The 20,119-nt window shown below is 46.6% G+C and overlaps 1 protein-coding gene across 5 annotated transcripts in view; it reads right to left on the reverse strand.

Moving 5' to 3' along the window:
* The window catches only part of LOC123764709 (uncharacterized), a 93,083-nt gene extending 80,164 nt beyond the window's left edge, over positions 1–12,919 (reverse strand). For 3 of the 5 annotated variants that reach the window (XM_069302513.1, XM_069302510.1, XM_045752747.2), the window contains exon 1: positions 1,383–2,050. In XM_069302513.1, the coding sequence (XP_069158614.1) occupies positions 1,383–1,560 (178 nt within the window). In that variant the 5' untranslated portion in view covers positions 1,561–2,050. Of the gene's footprint in view, positions 1–1,382; positions 2,051–12,269 lie in introns of those variants that run through there. The other 2 variants (XM_069302512.1, XM_045752745.2) reach the window with 2 other exon arrangements.
* Between the last annotated feature and the right edge of the window lie 7,200 nt (positions 12,920–20,119).

Below are 20,119 nucleotides of genomic sequence, written 5' to 3' on the forward strand. Positions count from 1 at the left end.
ACGTCTCCATATTATCAGCACTCTCTTACGGACACGACTTGATAATGGTCCAAGACGGGCCGAAACGTCGTCGTTTCTTCACTTTCTGATGTGTGGTTTGGTCTTCATGTCTTCACCCCCGTTATTGTGACTCACCGTCTGCACACTGATAACCCAAACCGGCCACAATATTATTGTTTTGATCATTGTGGCTCAAATGTGCATGTATATTAAAGCAAATTCTACACAGGGGATGAGTTTTAAGGGCATTAACACACGTCATGGAGGCCGATCCGCTCTAGGCTGAAACTATAGTGTTTGTCAAGTCACTGGTCATGTCTCCACACCAGCAATGTGCAGAGCACGCGCGCACACACACACACACACACACACACACACACACACACACACACAGGGGGCCTCGTAGCCTGGTGGATAGCGCGCAGGGCTCGTAATTCTGTGGCGCGGGTTCGATTCCCGCACGAGGCAGAAACAAATGGGCAAAGTTTCTTTCACCCTAAGTGCCCCTGTTACCTAGCAGTAAATAGGTACCTGGGAGTTAGTCAGCTGTCACGGGCTGCTTCCTGGGGTGTGTGTGTGTGTGTGGTGTGGAAAAAAAAAAAAAAAAAAAAAAGTAGTTAGTAAACAGTTGATTGACAGTTGAGAGGCGGGCCGAAAGAGCAAAGCTCAACCCCCGCAAAAACACAACTAGTAAACACACACACACACCAGCTGTGTCAGTCAGCTGGAGCAACAACAGTGCCTCCACACCCACCATGAGACAGACGGAACCACAGTAATTTATCAGGCGTTAAAGCCACCCAATCCCCTCCCTCCCTCCCTCCTCCCTCCCCACCACACTAGTCATTACGGCCGCCAACACCAGACGTTGTAGCACCAGACGTCACAGCACCAGACGTCACAGCACCAGACGTCACAGCACCAGACGTCACAGCACCAGACGCCACAACACCAGACGCCACAACACCAGACGGAGGGTTCTTGCACTCTCTGCTCCTCACTCTTAAGAACCACATACTTTCCCCGCTGCGGCCGCCTTAGACACCAGGACATTTCTTTATAAACATCTTCCAATATTCAACATTACGTGATACGATCGAGGACGACTTCCGCCCCCGTCTCGCCAGAACGTTACCAGCTGATGACCGTCACACAGGTGGAGGGAGAGGCAGGTACAGGGGTGAGGCAGGGAGGGAGAGGCAGGTACAGGGGGCGAGGCAGGGAGGGAGAGGCAGGTACAGGGGGCGAGGCAGGGAGGGAGAGGCAGGTACAGGGGGCGAGGCAGGGAGGGAGAGGCAGGTACAGGGGGCGAGGCAGGGAGGGAGAGGCAGGTATAAAGTGAACATTGGTTAAGGCGCAATAAACAAAGTGATAGGACTCACCTGAGAGGAAGGACGCCATGGCGAGATGCAGCAGCAGTGGGTGTGTGACGCTGGCCGCCCCTCGCCCGGGTACTGTGACGCTGGCCGCCCCTCGCCCGGGTACTGTGACGCTGGCCGCCCCTCGCCCGGGTACTGTGACGCTGGCCGCCCCTCGCCCGGGTACTGTGACGACCATCATCCTTCACCAAGTCTTCCACTCACACACACACACTGGCTTGTCTGCCAAAGTCTCCCAGTGCACCGTCGAGGTGTAGTCTACTGCGCTATGACGGACGCAGGACGCACCTGTACCATCCTACTGTAGGCCTACTCTTGTGCACCAGACGCCATACATTCCTCACGCCGCTTACGTACACCCGTGGAGAACACGCCAAGTATCCTACGAGGTCTTCTTGTAGGCCTATTATGATGACGCTGTCGTAGGCTTAGTAAACTGTGGCGGCCGTATCAGAGAGCCTGGCGACCCTGGTGTAGGCCGACTGGGCCGTGAGGACCACACCACCACTCACACAAGTAATGTATTACTGACCCAACTTGAGGTCACTAATAGTCAGGTTGTTCTTCTGGATCATTTAAACCCAAGAGGTTCTTATAGTGACGGGAAATGCCGTTGGGAACTTTAAGAGTGAACGATGGTTCACTCACGCTTGTGGGAGTTACACGGTGGGGGGGGGTGACACTCGGGGGGGGGGGGGAAGAGAGGGGGAGTGACACTGGGGGGGGGGGAGAAGGGGGGAGTGACACTGGGGGGGGGGGAGAAGGGGGGTGACACTCGAGGGGAGAAGGGGGGTGACACTCGAGGGGGGAGAGCGGGGGGTGACACTCGGGGGGGGGGGGGGTGACACACGGGGGGAGAAGGGGGAGTGACACTCGGGGGGGGGGGGGGAGAAGTGGGTGTGTGACACCCGGGGGGGGGAGAAGGGGGTGTGTGACACCCGGGGGGGGGGAAATGGGGGGGTGTGACACCCGGGGGGGGGAGAATGGGGGGGTGTGACACCCGCAGATATCCCCCACACCGTCAGTGAGACGCTCCACAACAACACTGCCCACGAGGATATCTTTACTAAATGATCTCCAGGAAAAGTTGAATCACGTATAAACTTTTGCGAGACAATTCAAGAGATGGTCAAGACGCTGATCATTCAACGTGTGTACAAAGTACTGCTTCGCAGGAAGTAATTGTCAACAGTACTGGTTGAACACGTGGCTAAGGTGGTGGTAGGAGCTGCTCTGACTCGAGGGACACTCCTGCAACACAGTAGTGATGGCTCGACCATAAGTGAGGCCGCGACGTCGTCTGAGATGAGGAGTGAGGGAGTCAATGAGGGGGGAGGGGGCGAGAGATGCAGCTCACAGTGCTTGCCTCACGCTGTCACCGGGGATACTGACTCCACCCCGCGCCTCTCACTCTCTCCCACAGTCCTCCTCCTCTTCCCCCCTCCTACACCACCTCCTGCACCGCCGCCGCCGCCCTGCTGCACGGAGGGCCCGCCAGCTGATGTAGAGCCGCCACTACTGACGGATGAGACGTTGACTGTAGCTATAGTGCGGACAACCTCGCCAAGGGGTTCTCCGCCCCCCGCGGCACCTCAAGGACGGGCCGAGGGTGCAAGACGTGGGCCGAGGGTGCAAGAAGACCCACCATCTACCGACTCAATGAATGCCTTTAAATATATATTTTTACAACGCCTGTGATACAATGTCTGCAATACACGATATTCGCTTCTGTGCCCTGATATGAAGGCCTCCAACTTAAGTGACTCCAGTGCTTGGAATCTATGCAAACTTGTCAATGCACCCAGTGCTACACAACCCCACTATACTATGGACCGGTGGGCCTGGGATTGACGTAAGCTTGACAATGCACCCAGTGCTTCACAACCCCACTATACTATGAACCAGTGGGCCTGGGATCGACGTAAGCTTGACAATGCACCCAGTGCTTCACAACCCTACCATACTACGTACTCTTCTCCCTCTGGAGAGAGATGCGGACGGAGGCGGGAGAGGCCATTATAAACACCCCGAGCGAGCACACAAAAGACAAACATCAAAGCAAACAAGTCCCTTGATACTTATAATTACGTGCTTTGTGGCCATCAACAGCAAGCGAAATAAAACCCGGTATCAAAGTCGTCAGAACTTTTCATGGTTAGACACGTCGTTCTTTCCACCTGAAGACGAGAACACGAGATGAAAAGTTCTTCACCGCCACAACCTCCACATCTTTCCTTACTGAAAACTGTCCGTGAGTGTCTCGTAAATGTATTGGCCTGAATTTAAACTCTGTAAATATTCGGTCTAAAATGTATCTAAATAATTAAAGCAGCATAGTAAAGGTAAATACTGGGAATACTGCTTTATGAATTTAGTCGCGTTTGTAGGAGTAAATTTATTTGGAAATCATGTAAGCTGTAGTAACATTGAACCGGGGGCTCCCTGCCGCAGGCATCGCAGCCGTGGGGCTCCCCTGCCGCAGGCACCGCAGCCGGGGGCTCCCTGCCGCAGGCATCGCAGCCGGGGACTCCCTGCCGCAGGCACCGCAGCCGTGGGGCTCCCCTGCCGCAGGCACCGCAGCCGTGGGGCTCCCCGCCACAGTGGTGGAGGACGCGCTGGGTCACGCCCAGCCCAAGACCAGGTTCAATAAACAAACATAATGAAGCCTCCCTCCTGTTATGCTATTTTCCTCTCACATTACCAGTGATAAAAGAGCTTATTATTATATACAAACTATTTTGAAAATTTGATGGAGTTTAGTAAAAGGAAGATGGAGATAAGAATGATTGCGATGAGTGGGATAATTGGAGACGATTACGATCCGAAAAGACGACGTTAGCGAAGCAGTGTTCGAGAAGTGTTCTTGCGTCACTTGTGCGTCGTGTGTGATGTGCTGTTCAGAAACACACAGATGCGGGAGGGGGGGGGGGAGGTTAGTGGGTAGATTAACGAGCCTTAACGAGGACTGGCTGGTTCATGATGGGATGCTCAAAATAGTATTTTTCCCCAGGCTTGTGCTCCTGGCTGTATTGGGAGTAACTGTCCTCTGTCGTCCGTAAAAAACTGTCCAATCATTTGTGTTTACAAAAGTTTTTTATTATTATTATTTCTTTTCTACCACAGACGTGGCCACACAATGTTAACCAGCATATATATATTTTCTTCTGTCCTCCATGGACGGGGCGAGAGAACTGTTAAACATATAGTGCAGGGATTTATTGAAGTCAATCACAAAGGGATTGTAGTGCTTTTAAAATGTTAATCTAACCTACAGACATAAATACATAGATTAACAGAGTTACGTCTGCCCTACATAAAGTGGTCCATGTGTCTTTTACATAGTGTCATTAATGTGCATTTACAAAGGTGAAATGGAATTCTGATCAGCTTCCACATATACTTTATACACATATATATATACATACGCACACATATACATATATATACATATTAGTAAAAGTATATATATATATAATATATATATTACACATACACACACACGTACATACATACACACATTTATGGCTCCTACTCTGAGAGGGTAAGATAGCTGATAGAGAAACTAGTGTGTTATTAAGCACTTAACCACTGAAGGTGATTAAGGTGCTTTCACAAGCTCAGGTTATATAGTTACAACACATACATACATTGTATAATTAATTCATTTCATGGGCAATCTTGGGTACAAGTCCAATATATCAAAGTGTTACGGTATTCATATAGTAGTTACAGAGTTCAGCATACCTTAGCCCAGGAGGGCGAAAGTCAGTCAGTATGGGACATTCTACAATATAATGTTGAAGTGAGTCCATGTTTTCTCTTTCACAAAGTTGACACATTGTGTACTCGACATTTGGGGTTTGAGAAAGCTGCCAGATACGTCTATATCCCAGGCGTATTCTGGCCACTATAACATCACATTGCCGGGTTCTTGTTCTATTAGTCCCATATGTGAATGTCTCCTCACATTATCTATCATAATGTTTAATGCTACAACTTTCAGGTCTTTGTGAATTTGTTAGGTCGGTGAGATTTTCTTTAGATATTTGTTTAAGTATTCTCTTTGTCACAGTAATGAAACACCCATATCAATTTCTACCACTGCTTTTCTGCAGGCTGACTTAGCAAGCATATCAACAGTGTCATGCCTTGAGATGCCAACATGGGATGGTAACCACAGGAATTTAATTTCAAATCCGTTTTCTTTAGCAGCTAAAACATTCATTCGAATATCACTGACTATTTTCCGGGTGTTACTACAATGTGCGTTCAATGCCAGGAGTGCACTCTGCGAGTCACAGTATACAAGTTTACTGAGAGTACTCCCAGTGATGCTTTTCAGTGGCAAGATTTACAAAAGGTGAGACGCGCTTCAAACCACAAACTGAGCCACACAGTTTTCAATTTTTTGTTGTTTTTTCATTCAAATATTAACCCATTATCAAAATACTGTACAAATGCTGGTTAATCCAACCCCCCCACCCCTGCAGCAGGGTAAATTTGCCCTCCCCCTTCCCAACAATCGTAGACGTCTTCCCACCCCCCAACAAGGACACGCCCTCCCCCCACCCTGGGCCCCAAAAAGGACACGCCGTCCCCCCACCCTGGGCCCCCAAAAGGACACGCCCCCCCCACCCTGGGCCCCAACAAGGACACCACCCCCCCCCCACCCTGGGCCCCAACAAGGACACCACCCCCCCACCCTGGGCCCCAACAAGGACACCCCCCCCCCATCCTGGGCCCCAACAAGGACACACCCCCCCCCCCCACCCTGGGCCCCAACAAGGACACACCCCCCCATCCTGGGCCCCAACAAGGACACCCCCCCCCACCCTGGGCCCCCAACAAGGACACACACACCCACCCTGGGCCCCCAACAAGGACCCACAACTCTACAACATTCCGCCGACACTTGAGGAGTCCCGTGCCACAACTTGTGTTGTGAGAGTTGACAGTTTTTTGGCTAAATTATACCATGTTACTGAGTCGACTCTTACACGTCAACCGTGTGTGTGTGTGTGTGTGTGTACGGGTGAGATATTTTGGCGGAAAGTTTGGTCTCTGGAGTAAAGTTTAACAATAAACGAGTGTCTTTTGGTTGGAGTTGTGACCAAAAAGCGTGAGGGCTGGCGAGGGCATCCCACACCACAGCGGTAGACTGTATCCAGCTCTGTGTTTCCTCACACATCAACTTTACATTTCCAAAATTAATTAAATCTATTAGAAAAACCTCCTCTTGCTGTCAAGTCCGCTTTTATAGCCACAATATGTTATATGGCTCGCCTTACTCCGTCTTGCAGGGGACAGGAAGCCTCATTTTTATCTAGGTCCCCCCATGATCATGGGGGTGAGATTCCCAACTGGGGGTCCAATGATCCCAAGGGGTGCGTGGACCCCAAGGGGTCCGTGGGAATTCTAATTATGTTTTCCAGAATCACCAGAGTTAAGAAACACGTGTTGAAGTGAATGTCTCCTCAAGTCACTTCCCGGCTGTTTACACGAGGATAAGAGTGCACGGCTTGACACGCGCTTGTGGGCGCCTGTCGCTCCAGCTCTTCCCGCCTGTTTTGTTAACTATTATGTTGCGGGAGTCCGCAGGCGGGAGCGTGCTTGGGTAGGGGGTCCGCAGGCGGGAGCGTGCTTGGGTAGGGGGTCCGCAGGCGGGAGAGTGCTTGGGTAGGGGGTCCGCAGGCGGGAGCGTGCTTGGGTAGGGGGTCCGCAGGCGGGAGCGTGCTTGGGTAGGGGGTCCGCAGGCGGGAGCGTGCTTGGGTAGGGGGTCCGCAGGCGGGAGCGTGCTTGGGTAGGGGGTCCGCAGGCGGGAGCGTGCTTGGGTAGGGGGTCCGCAGGCGGGAGCGTGCTTGGGTAGGGGGTCCGCAGGCGGGAGCGTGCTTGGGTAGGGGGTCCGCAGGCGGGAGCGTGCTTGGGTAGGGGGTCCGCAGGCGGGAGCGTGCTTGGGTAGGGGGTCCGCAGGCGGGAGCGTGCTTGGGTAGGGGGTCCGCAGGCGGGAGCGTGGTTGCCAAAAGGAAAAAAAAAAAAAAAAAAGACACGAGGTTAAGAACCACTGCTCTTGACCAACTACTGACCTTGCCCAGGATGCCCAGAATGCTACCCACAACAGTCGTCTAGCCATTTAGCTAGACGACTGTTAGCCATTTACCATCTGGTAGCCGTTTACCGTTAGGTGATCAGACGAACGGTAACGTTGCCCAAGCGTTTCTATCTTGAGTGAATCGAACCCGAGTCACCACAAAGGCACCCATTAAAACATGAAACGCCGCTCTTTTGTACCCAAACAAACTCTTATTTAATAAATAAAAAATGATTTGAATTTTACATTAATTTACAATTAAAACTTGGTAAGAAGCCTCGTGAAGAAATGCAAGTGGGTGTGGACCGCGGTGTTGCGTGCCGCCCGAGGGCCGGGGACGGCTCGCATGGCGCGCTTTAAGAGCTCTTTAAGAGCTCTGGACCGTAAAATATATTTCTTGTCGTCCAGAAATAACTAGGGGTTATAATTATGTGGCGACACCTGCAGGTACAGAGCCTGGCGGTGTCTCGCCTGTGTTGGAGGATGGTGCTGACACCTCCAGGACCCGCTTATGGCGTCAGCACAGCCGGCCAAACAGCGTCAGCACAGCCGGCCAAACAGCGTCAGCACAGCCGGCCAAACAGTGTCAGCACACCCGGCCAAACAGTGTCAGCACACCCGGCCAAACAGCGTCAGCACAGCCGGCCAAAAACAGCGTCAGCACAGCCGGCCAAAAACAGCGTCAGCACAGCCGGCCAAAAACAGCGTCAGCACAGCCGGCCAAAAACAGCGTCAGCACAGCCGGCCAAAAACAGCGTCAGCACAGCCGGCCAAAAACAGCGTCAGCACAGCCGGCCAAAAACAGCGTCAGCACAGCCGGCCAAAAACAGCGTCAGCACAGCCGGCCAAAAACAGCGTCAGCACAGCCGGCCAAAAACAGCGTCAGCACAGCCGGCCAAAAACAGCGTCAGCACAGCCGGCCAAAAACAGCGTCAGCACAGCCGGCCAAAAACAGCGTCAGCACAGCCGGCCGACACCTGCTGGGAGAGACTCGAGGACTCGCGCCATTTTCCACGTCGTCTCCCAGCAAGTTACAGACAAGTATTGTATATGTGATGTCCTCTTGAGTGTGTGTGTGGGGGGCGTAACACACACGCCCGGACACTCCCGCGCCAGTAGTTTACACATTCAATTATGTTAATGTTCACACTTCCTCAGACTGTCTTAATATCTGGACCTGTAACAGAAAATGTCTGTCTGCTCGAGATGTGGGGAATTGACTTGGGAGATTTATACTTATTTAATTTATATAGTAATTTATATTTTACGTTAATTTATATTTTGCGATGGCAAACTGTTTGAAGTGGACTGTATTTCTTAAAATGTCTCGCAAATCACTATCCTTACACATTCTGGGGGTTTATTAAATTATTTACATATACATATATAATATATATATCTATATAAATAAAAATGGAAATGTTCGCTTGTTCAAAATCGCTAATCTCCGAAAGTTCTTCACCGATTGCTTTGACATTTTCACACAACGTTCCATTCACATCCGAGCAGGTTTTTATATACATACTATATAGATGTCACGTCTGAGACGGGAAAAAAACATGCTTTTTTAAAAAACTGTGTTTTTCATGTGAGGGAAATATTCGAAACCTCTTTACCGATTGCTTTGAAATTTACAGTATGAGAGGTGTACCATGAGTACTGGCACAGTACGGGAGGTGTACCACGAGTACTGGCACAGTACGGGAGGTGTACCACGAGTACTGGCACAGTACGGGAGGTGTACCACGAGTAATGACACAGTACACGAGGTGTACTGTGTCACGGTGAACATATACACAGTTTAGTATGGAATAAATATTAAGACTAAGAAATACCTGCTAGGTGGTCAACCAAGGAACATTTAAGTTTGGATTTTTAGCTTTATCTTCTCGGGATAAAACTTGAATAGTACCAAATTCTATGTAATTGTCCATTACGTCAATGTGTGTACGATAGTCTACATAGTTACAAAGTGTACTATCTCAACAAGCGGATGGGTACATGTATAGACCTAATGAACAACCAGATGATAGAACTTCGCACTATTCACGTTTTAGCCCGAACAAAACAAAAATGGAAGCTAAAAAAACTAACGTAGATATTCGTAGGCCTAGTATAGTATATATATGTACTATATTAGGCCTCAGCGTGTATTAGGCCAAGGAAAGTAAGATTTAAGTTTTCTTTGCAACATCAGTACAAAAAAAACATTCCCGGTTAGTCCAAATTCAATAGTACCGATTTCTACTTTTCTAATTGTCATCTACGACTATATACGAACGACGGCAGCCGATGGGGGCGAACTGGTCTTAACATAAAGGCTTGACGCTATAACATGTCTTCGCTTTATTGCACTTTATTCTTATTTACTAACGTTATCCTGCACGATACCACTACTTCTCCTTTACTGCGGAAGTTCAGAAGTATATATGGTAGCGTGGCGTGCCCGTGGGACCGACACGATCAACACTACCCGCCGCAAGACGGTCGCCTCGGGTCATTGGTCAGGGGAATACAGCCCTTCTTGCCAGACACGCTTCAGACCATCTTTTTTACGGAACCTGAAGTTAACCCAGATCTCATGTCATATTTGGCCCCCATTGTTCACCGTCTCAAGAACCTGGGAAGGGTACAATTCTTCCAGTACGGTCTCGCTAAACTACGAGAATGGTCTCGTTAAACTAAGAGGACGGTCTCGCTAAACTACGAGGACGGTCTCGCTAAATTTCCACATTGACATATTAACAATCTTTCAAATGTTAATTTCAAACTTTAATTAAAGTCTTCAGCAACGTCCTTGATACCCACTTCACCTGCGGGGACACCCCAGAGGCCAGGGACGAGGCACGGAGGCCAGGGACGAGGCACGGAGCCCAGGGACGAGGCACGGAGCCCAGGGACGAGGCACGGAGCCTAGGGACGAGGCGCCACAGATAGGAGAACCAGCTTTACTACCCGTGCCACAGAGACACAGCTTCACTGTCTCCCCCCCCCCCCACACACTAACGAAGCCCTGGAATTATGAAATTCTGCCCATTTGTTTCCGCCTCGGCCGGGAATCGAACCTGGGCCATTAGGATTACGACCCCCAAGCGCAATCCACTCAGCCACGAGGTGAGGAAACAAATGAGCAGAATTTCTTTCATCCTGATGCGTCTGTTCACCTGCTACGGACTGCTTCCTGGGGATGTGTGCTTGTGTGTTAGAAATATATGTAGATATAATAGAGGAAAAATAGACTGGTTGGAAAGGCGGGGTCCAAGAGCTAATAGCTCGAGTCTGCAGACAAATAGTAAATACAGAGAGAGAGAGAGAAAGAAAAAAGAAAGAAAAAGAGAAAGGAAGAAAGAGTGTGTCATTGTGCCACCTTCTCCTTCATGGTTGGGAACTGTACACTTTTTCCTATTTATATACAAATTGCATGCTTCGCCGCCCGCTTCTAATCTCACCGCAAAAAAAGGAAAATACATTTAGGTTGAATTTTGCTGGAAGTAGTAGTTGTGTGGCCCTCATTACTGTGCCGAATATCATCCAATATTACACAACGATGGAGACACAAGATTAGTGTCCACGGCGCCCCCCTGAACACACCCCCCCCCCCCTTCCCTCAGACACTTGCCACATGGTCGCAATTTGTGTACGAGAGTGCAAGGAATTTATGGACAAAATTATTTCAACGCAGCCATGCTTCTTTCCGATTAATAACTTAAAATCGCATATCAGTGAGACACCCTAGATGATGTCGGTTGACAACTGTCCCCGCACAGAGATGTTACAATGTCCTCCCCAGAGGTTAGGCATCGTTCAGTCTTTCCTCATAGCTCGAGCCCTGGAGCCAGCCTCAGGGACGAGGTTGGTTCACGAGCCTCAGAACTCACCAACAACACTCCCTATCCCTACAACATTCCTCATAGTAATCAATATATTACACAGAAATCGTTTCCAATCCTTAAAACGAAGTAATAACAATTCGGTAGATTTCATAATAAAGTTTTACGTACATAAAATTCTATACCTAATATAAATGTACTAAACGTCTTCAAAATACATACAATTTAGAAACTAAATCTCTTCACATATTCCATGAGTCTTATGTGTGCATGAATGCAAACTTAGAAGCAAGTCATTTCTTAAATGTTTCTAATCTATTAAATTAGTTGTCAGTCAAGTCATTTCCATGCCAGAGGCACTTGGTTTCATTTGAGTATTCATTGTTCCATCTAAATTATTTTAGCCAATATTAACCTCTACTTCAGAGAAAATTACCTATATTGGATTAACTGTGGGAGGGGGTTTAGTTGAACACCCATGCACACTGTTGCACTCTTGATGCCCACCGACCGCTTTACTGTGTGTGAGGCTTGCATGTGCCTCCCACCCCCACTACACCCACTTTCCTTACTCTTAATTCCACTGGGGAGAGATCGTCCGCCTCACAGTGGTAAAAGCGCGTTGCTAACCATCCTGTTACGCCACCACTGACGCTTACTATTTTAAAGCCTATTATTTTTACCCTTTGATATTCTACAACGAAACGCTCCAGTCAAAAACCATACAAAATTTACTATAGCAACACCATCATATACCCATCAGATTTCCGCTGTGTATCAGTTACTCTGAACCTTGCAGGATAGACACCCCCCCCCCTCATCCCCTTCGTGATAATCTGGCAGACTAGGTACAATCACACACTAATACTTCTCCTGAGGAAGTTGTCCAACACTGATATACAACATAGACCTCCACCGATTGTACGAGGTCACAAGACACTTGAAAATTGGACAAGTACGTCTAGTTCTTACCTTGCCGTTTCTCAGTAGCCTTGGTCGGCCCCTGTATCTCTTCACACATTCGCTGAAATTAAGACGTATTTCTACCGCCGCCGTGTCCAAACGCTAGATGGTGTGCCATATCACCAGGATACTAGTAATATACATCGTCAGAGTTCTGGCAATGCACCAATTCCCACTCCAGCTGCATCCTCACTGAATCTAAATATGAAACCAGCACCCCCGCCTCGGACGACAGTTCTTCCGCAAGTGGCCTTTGTAACTACCCAGCCCACGTGACAGCCTTACTATCCGTTAATGGTGGCCCGCAACGGCCATTTGACGGGAGAAACTGTCAACAGGTCGCTAGCTCGTTAAGGAAATAATTCTTCTTGATAGTAGATGCAGTTTGCATGAAGGGTTTGTCCTCCCGATGACTGCACCAGTACAGATGTTGGAAGACGCGTTTATGTTGAGGATGATAAGAGTTTCAAAAGTGCTTGTTGCGCTTGTGCTGTAGACAGAGGAGCGGCGACTAAAACAGAGGTGTAAGTTAGAGGGAGACTTGCCGCACCGCAGGGCGGTTTGTTGTGTTTATGGCGTCAGCTGATCCATGGTACTGCGACGAGGCATTTGTTTTCAGTAATATCTGAATTTTGTAGATTGTAACTTGCTTAGCTAAATGAATTGTGGGGTTCAGTCCCTGAGCCCGTTATGTGCCTCTGTAACCCTTTCCACTACCGCCCACAAGATGGGTATGGGGTGCATAATAAATGAACTAAACTAAAGTGTTTAGCTGTTGGTGGCGCCAGGTATAAATGTGGCGCGGGTCAGATGTGACCGAATTTGTTGATCGATTGGAGATATTTAGCCAGTGCTTTGACTATTTGGTATTTTTCCTGTAACGAGTGGTCACCGCCTCCTAATATATGCTCGATGGTAAAGGGTATTTTAAGTCCGATAAATACTTGTTTGAAATTTATTCTGGCACTATGATGTCGGAAGCTGTGAAGGAGATAGTGTTCGATTGTTTCTCTGCATCCACTCACAGTGGATGCAGAGTTCGTTGATGTTCGTTCTGTACTTAGAGCTGTGTGCTGCCAGTTTGGTGTGTTCCAGACTTAATCTGGTCATCGTTACATCAATTTCTCTGCTTTTATATCTGACCTGAAGGTCAGATATAAAAGGTTTTATATCCTGAAGGTCAGATATAAAAGGCAGAGATTTATATTTTTATATTTTTGAAGGCTCCTTTACGTGCAACATGAGGAATTGGATGACGGGTAATGTGAGGCGTGTTGTGCATCGCTTTGGCTAGTTGATCTACAAGTTCATTATGGAGAATACCACAATGCGCTAGGACCCATTGGATAGAGGTATCATAACCGTTCAATCGATGTTCATGAAGAAGTTGAAGGCATGGATAAACAAACTCTTTGCACGTTACTGAAGAGTACGTAATTGCTTGAATCCCACTCTTGGAGTCACTACAGATTGTATATATCCCCACTGGTAATCTTGTGATTATTTGGAGAGCTTGATATAAAGCATATAATTCAGCTGTGCAAATAGATAGTTGGTTTGGTAACCGCCATCCCCGCACAGAATACCGGATGGTATTCCGGTATCCATACAGCGCTAGTGACCGAGGGTACGTTGTTCATGATGATGCGAGATCCCTCTGTATAAATCGCTGTGGTATTTGGGTAGCAATTTTTCATTGTTGAGACAAAGACTGAGGCTATGGCTGAGTTTGGTGCAGACTTTGGAATGTTGTCTTTCAGTTGTATTTATGTATTAGGAGTTGTATAAAGCCAAGGTGGAATAGTGGGGAACAGTAAGTTGGGTTTCAGAGTTTTGGAGTAGAGAGAGGTCTATATTGAGGTTATTTGTAGCCCGTGTGAGGAAAGGTTGCGAGTGATTGGTTGGGAAGCGGGGGTTATGTGGGTTAAATGTTTGGTTAATTTTTTATCTGTATGGGTGTGTCTGGTGAGCAGTGGTAGAGTGACATAGTTGGCACACATTATGTCTCGTTTGGTGGCTAAGCTTGTGAAGCTCGTTTCCCCGTAAAGTCCGACGATAGGAGTGGAACGCATTGCGCCACATTTTTTTTGGGGGGGTGGGAGGGTGGGGGGAGGGGAAACACAAATACTTTAAGCAAATAAAGGGACCTAGTCTATGGAACTCACTCCCCTAATGAATTGAAAAGCTGTCCAACTTTTGCCTTATTAAAAAAAAAGTACCTAATTTCATCTCCATAGTTTTCTACCTAGTGCTTTATCTTCGCACTGTATCTAGTGCTACCCAATCCCTCAATATTTGAACCTAAGACTTTGCCATGAATTACTTTACCATTGTAATCTTAGATGTCATCTGATATCATGGTTGTTGTATTGAGTGCATATTCTACTGCATTATTCCTTGAAATGTTATCCTAATGTACCTATAAAGAGATAGACAGATAGACACAGAGATAGACACATTTGACACATTTCAACCCGTCCTCGACTCAAGTTCATTACATCCAGCGGTCGACCCCACAGACGCATTCATAAATTTTAACATGCTACTCATTCAAAACAGGAATTTTCTCAAATATAAATTAATATTATAATATATTAGCATATTGTGCATATATAGGCATAGGTTAGGTTAGGTGTTTAGGTTCTGTTGGCGATTATTTGTATTTGTAGTACGTGGGTGAAAGCATTTAGCAACCAGTTCTCCAACCTGTTCTCGCATACAAAGATCTAAGATCTTTAATCCAGCCGCCAAATCCCCTGTTTATTAATGAAAAGCGGTTTACACATGACTCACAACTGATGACGTCCGAACACTCCCGGAACAAGTGCTTCGCTCACATCCTCTGTTCGAACCACAATTCTATAAATGCTTCACCCACGAACTTATAAATACAAATAATTACCAACAGAACCTAAACACCTAACCTAACCTAACCTACGCCAAACTATACATACAATTATTATGTATAAGAATATTAATTTATATATGAGAACAAACCAATTTTTAATACACACAGTATGTTAAAATTGATGAATGCGTTTGGGGAGGACGGCCGCTGCTTTAAACAGGCTGGTGTGAGAACGGGTTGGCGCTCTCATCTAGACTATGCACCCCTTTTCCTGGACCGCCTGCCCCCCATCATTCCTTAGGATTTTAGACAAAGTGGAGAGACGGGCAAGAAGGCTCACCTCTAGTCTTGACCAGGTCTGGTGGGAACAGTCTGAACATCAGAGCCTGCAACACCGTCGTGACGTTGGTGGTCTTAATGTTATGTACAAGGCCAACATTATCAATGTTCCTCACTTGGCCCAACTCCGTGTACAACCAGTAGTTGCCACCCGTAGCACTAGGCTCTCAACCTTCAACAGTCTCATGCTGGAACGGCCTTTCTCAAGAACATTACTCTACCAGCGATCATTCATTCTTATTCATTCCTAGGCTGACTCGCATCTGGAACTTGTTCACTCAACAGGTTGAAACATGGGAGATGAGGCCAACTGATCACATGAATACTCTGGCATACAGTTGGTTTCAAGCTCATCCTGTTCCTTATATAATTGTTACCTAATGTTGTTAATGAATAAAGTTTATTCTTATTGATGCATATAATTGGCTCATGAAATAAATGGGTCTCTAGGAGTAGATTTCAACTGAGCTCAACTCTTGCTCGCAGTTTCACCAGGTTCCTTATATGATAGTTCCCTATTGTGATAGTTTCAAGGTACTGTACATTAAATAAAATAAATAAGTCTTTAGGAGCAGGCTTCAGATGAGCTGAGGTAGAATAACAGCTCTTGCTTGCAGCTTCGCTAGGTACGTAAATTAACAGCCCGTATGAATCATAATCAGTTAAAATAAAATATAAAAATAAAAAAAAACAGTGAGAAGGGAAGGGGCAATGGGTTCAGGTCACAAACTTTTTAATGGCGCATTCAAGAACACACTCCTGTCAACTATCACATCCGTGTCTCCGACTGTCTCCCGGTTGTCCTTGGAAATGACAGGAGAGGCTCCACCTCAAGTAGATCTGTCTCATCCTCCCCGCTATGTTAACGAGGCACGAAGGCTCCAGTGAGAAGAGAGGGGATGAGGTCCGACGTCTGCTGTCGGATAACTGTTAACAATCAGTCAAGAGTTCTTTGACAGATATGAGTGTTCATCAGGCAGAAGATTGTGAGCAGGGGGTAAGAGGTGGGTTCTTCGACGGAGCAGCGAGTGTTCATCAGGCAAGTGGTTCTGGGTGAGGGTGTTAGGTGGGTACTTTGACGGATATATTAGCGTTAAATATCAATGGGTTCTTAGTGGGGATGGAAGATGAGTTCTTGGTTGGAAAGCCACCATTACATACAAGTGTGAGGAACAAAGACATAATAGGTGAGTACTGGAGTAAGGAGCGAAGAGCAGAGCAGGCCTTACCATTAACTTAATAATACTCCTCAACTTCTAATGCCCCTTACCGTTAACTTAACAATATAACAATACTTCTCAAATTTGTAATATTTTACCGTTAACAATACTTCTCCCTTCTGTGGCCCTCAACAGTTCTTGGTATGAGACCCGACTTAGTTCTGGTATAATTTGTGTTGCTGTGTTGAACTAACATACTTCGAAGCAGATACTGAATGTCCTTTTGAAGGTGAGGTCTTCATGCTTGCATACTTCATGCAGGGAGGGAATTCTTGGACAGTGAGATCTAGATATCAGAATATAATCTATACAGATGTCGTAGAGGTAAATAGGTCATATGGAGGAGTGGGTCTGTATATTAGAGAAGACCTTGCTATGCTCAGAGCTCCTTAACTTTACAAATGAGGTGGTAGAAGGTACTGGGAGTAAAAATAGAGAAAATAAACTTAGTTATTATTCTAATATACAAACTGCCAGATGTAACAGTCGAGGAATTCCTAGAACAGATAAACAAAATAGATAATAGCCTCGTTAATTTGGCAAACCCAATACCTGATATTATCTTCCTAGGTGACTTCAACATGTCTAGTCTAAGATGGAGAATAGTAAACAATATTATTATATCAGGAAGTCTATCGGGACATAACCAATCACAGATTAGAGAACTACTGCTACTTAGATTCTGTTACAAATTTTTACTCAACCAGCAGATAACAGAGCCAACTAGGAACGAAAATATTCTAGATCTGGATCTTCACAAACAATGAAGATATAATCAGGGCCATTACAATCTCAGATACCACATACTCAGTTCACAAGCTCATTGAAGTGCAAACTAACATCAATATACCTAAAACAATGATCAAGCGAGAGGGGTTATTCAGTAAATTCAATGTTAATAATAAAAGAATAGACAGATAGAAAATAATCAGAAAACTTACAAACATTCAATGGGAAACTGTTCAGGGTAATAAATATCCTTCACAAGGAATATAATAACTGATTTCCAAAGCAAAGTCTGTCTTCACAAATACGAAATCAAAAGCAAAAACCACTGCCAGTATTGAACCTATTCGCACCAGTGAAGGTTCATCCACTGAGGACGACAAAGAAATTTGTGAAATCCTAAAAATCAGTATGAGGACATGTTTAGCACTCCAATAAACAGCATGAAAGTGAAAGATCTGGACAACTTCTTTGTGTATGAATATCCGAACTCCTGTAAATATACAGTAACTGATATTAACACGAGTGTGGCAGATTTTGAAAGAGAAATTGATAACATGCCCATGCCACTCAGCCTGGGGTCTGTCAGACTCGTGGAATTCAATATTTATAAAGAAATGCAAAATGCCAGTATAGCCATTACGAGAGAGAGATATCAAATAATATACACGTGGAAGATACTGGTGGGCCAAGTACCAAATCTACTCAGTAAAATAACAACATACTGGAGTGAACGATATGGAAGAAAATGCAGAATAGAACCTAGTGAAGAGCAGAGGTGCCATAGGCACAATCAGAGAACACCGTATAAACATCAGCAGAGGTCCACGGTTGTTCAACATCCTCCCAGCGAGCATAAGAAATATTCCCGGAACAACCGTGGACATCTTCAAGAGAAAATTAGATCATTTTCTCCAAGGAGTGCCGACTCAACCGGGCTGTGGAAGATATGTAGGGCCTGCGGGCCGCAGCAAGCAACAGACTGGTGGACCAAACTCTCACACGTCAAGCCGGGCCTTCGGACTGGGCTTGGGAAGTAGAACTCCCAGAACCCCATCAACCAGGTATTAACCAACCAGGTTGGGGAGCGGATAGGCGCACGCTCCTCTCTTTACATTACTCTCTCGTCCTGTCTAAACTCTATTATGGTTGCCCTGCATACTCTTCTGCTTCTCCTTCTACTCTTCGCCGTCTTGATGCTTTGTACCATACTGGGTTGCGCCTCAGCTCTGGTGTCCTTTCGTTCGACTCCCCCGCTCAGTTTGTATTGTAGAGAGTATATTATTGGAATAATCTACTCGGTTGACACTGGCTTCCTATCTCTCCAGACCGCAGTGATCGCTACTGTCTTCGCTATCTTGCAACATCCTTCCTCTCGCCTGTCGTACTTTTACTTTTACCCCTCCTATAGTTCCTGTTCCTCTTCACCACCTCCCTCTTTCTATCCGGGTATCTCGCTTGCAGGATTCTCTTTCGGTTCGCATTTTTAATATTTCTCCTAGCATTGTTCCTGCCTTGTCCCCGTGGAGTCCCCCTTCCAAAATTCTGTACATCCTTGACCCGCATCACTAAAGCTTTTACCCCTCCTATGGTTCTGAAACGCCTTTTCCTTTTCCTCACACTCCCGCTCCGTTTCCATCTTCACCGATGGGTCTAAGTCTGCGGACGGTGTACGCTACTCTGTTGTTTTTCCTGACCACACTTGTATGTCACCTACCTCCGGAGGCTAGCATTTTCAATGTTCTTTGTCTCCTGCTTTCTCGTTGTCAATCCTCATTTGTGGTTGTAGTTGACTCTTGTAGTGCCCTCATGGCTCTAGGGTCCTTTAATCCAGTCCATCCGGTGATCGTCGAGATTCAACATTGGTTGTTTCTTATCTCCAGTAAATTTAAATCAGTAGTTTTGCTGGGTTCCAAGACATATTGGTGTTTCTATAAATGAGCGTGCAGATGCTGCCGCTAAGGAAACTATCCACTCTTGTCCCATCTCTCAAAGATATACCTTATTCGGACTTTTATCCTGTTATTCATTCCTCCATCCTTGCCCGTTGGCAGGGATTTCGGTCTTCTGTTGTTGGTAACAAACTGTGTACTCTTAAGCGTAGTGTGTCCCCCTGTGGCCTTCCTCCTACCACCGTAACCGGCGATGGGAAACCACTCTAGCAAGGTTGCGTATTGGCCATACGTGCTTAACTCACTGTCACGTAATGGAGCACCGCCCTGCTCCTTATTGTCCAAATTGTACTGTCCCTCTTACAGTCGTGCATATCCTTGTCGAATGTCCTAACTTCCAGGACGAGCGTGTCTTGCTTTCCAACCGTCTCTCTCGGTCACTTGTCCCTCGATACAATTCTTGGAGAATCAGATACTTTTGATATCGTTCACCTATGTGTTTCTGTTCTCGTATTGGCATCCTTGGTGATATTTGGTGCCCTCTGATTATTCTACACATTTGATGGTGCTACATAGCCTTCCCGGTTTGGTGCCTTCTTTTGATAATTACTTGCTTGCTCTTGAAAATGTCCATGGTTGTTCCGGCAATATTTCTTATACTCGCTGGGAGTGCTGTAGGTAGAACAACCGTCGAACTCCGATACAAATTTTTCAAAGTTTCTCTTGGTTGATCCAGTTTCCTGGGTAGCAGACTCAAAAATATATACAAAAATTGGGCATACAGTATTCATGTTCCACATTCATTACCAATATTACTGCAAGAAAAATATTTTA

This window comes from Procambarus clarkii, chromosome 48, assembly GCF_040958095.1.
Source record: "Procambarus clarkii isolate CNS0578487 chromosome 48, FALCON_Pclarkii_2.0, whole genome shotgun sequence".
In the NCBI taxonomy this organism is placed as follows: Eukaryota; Metazoa; Arthropoda; class Malacostraca; order Decapoda; family Cambaridae; genus Procambarus; species Procambarus clarkii.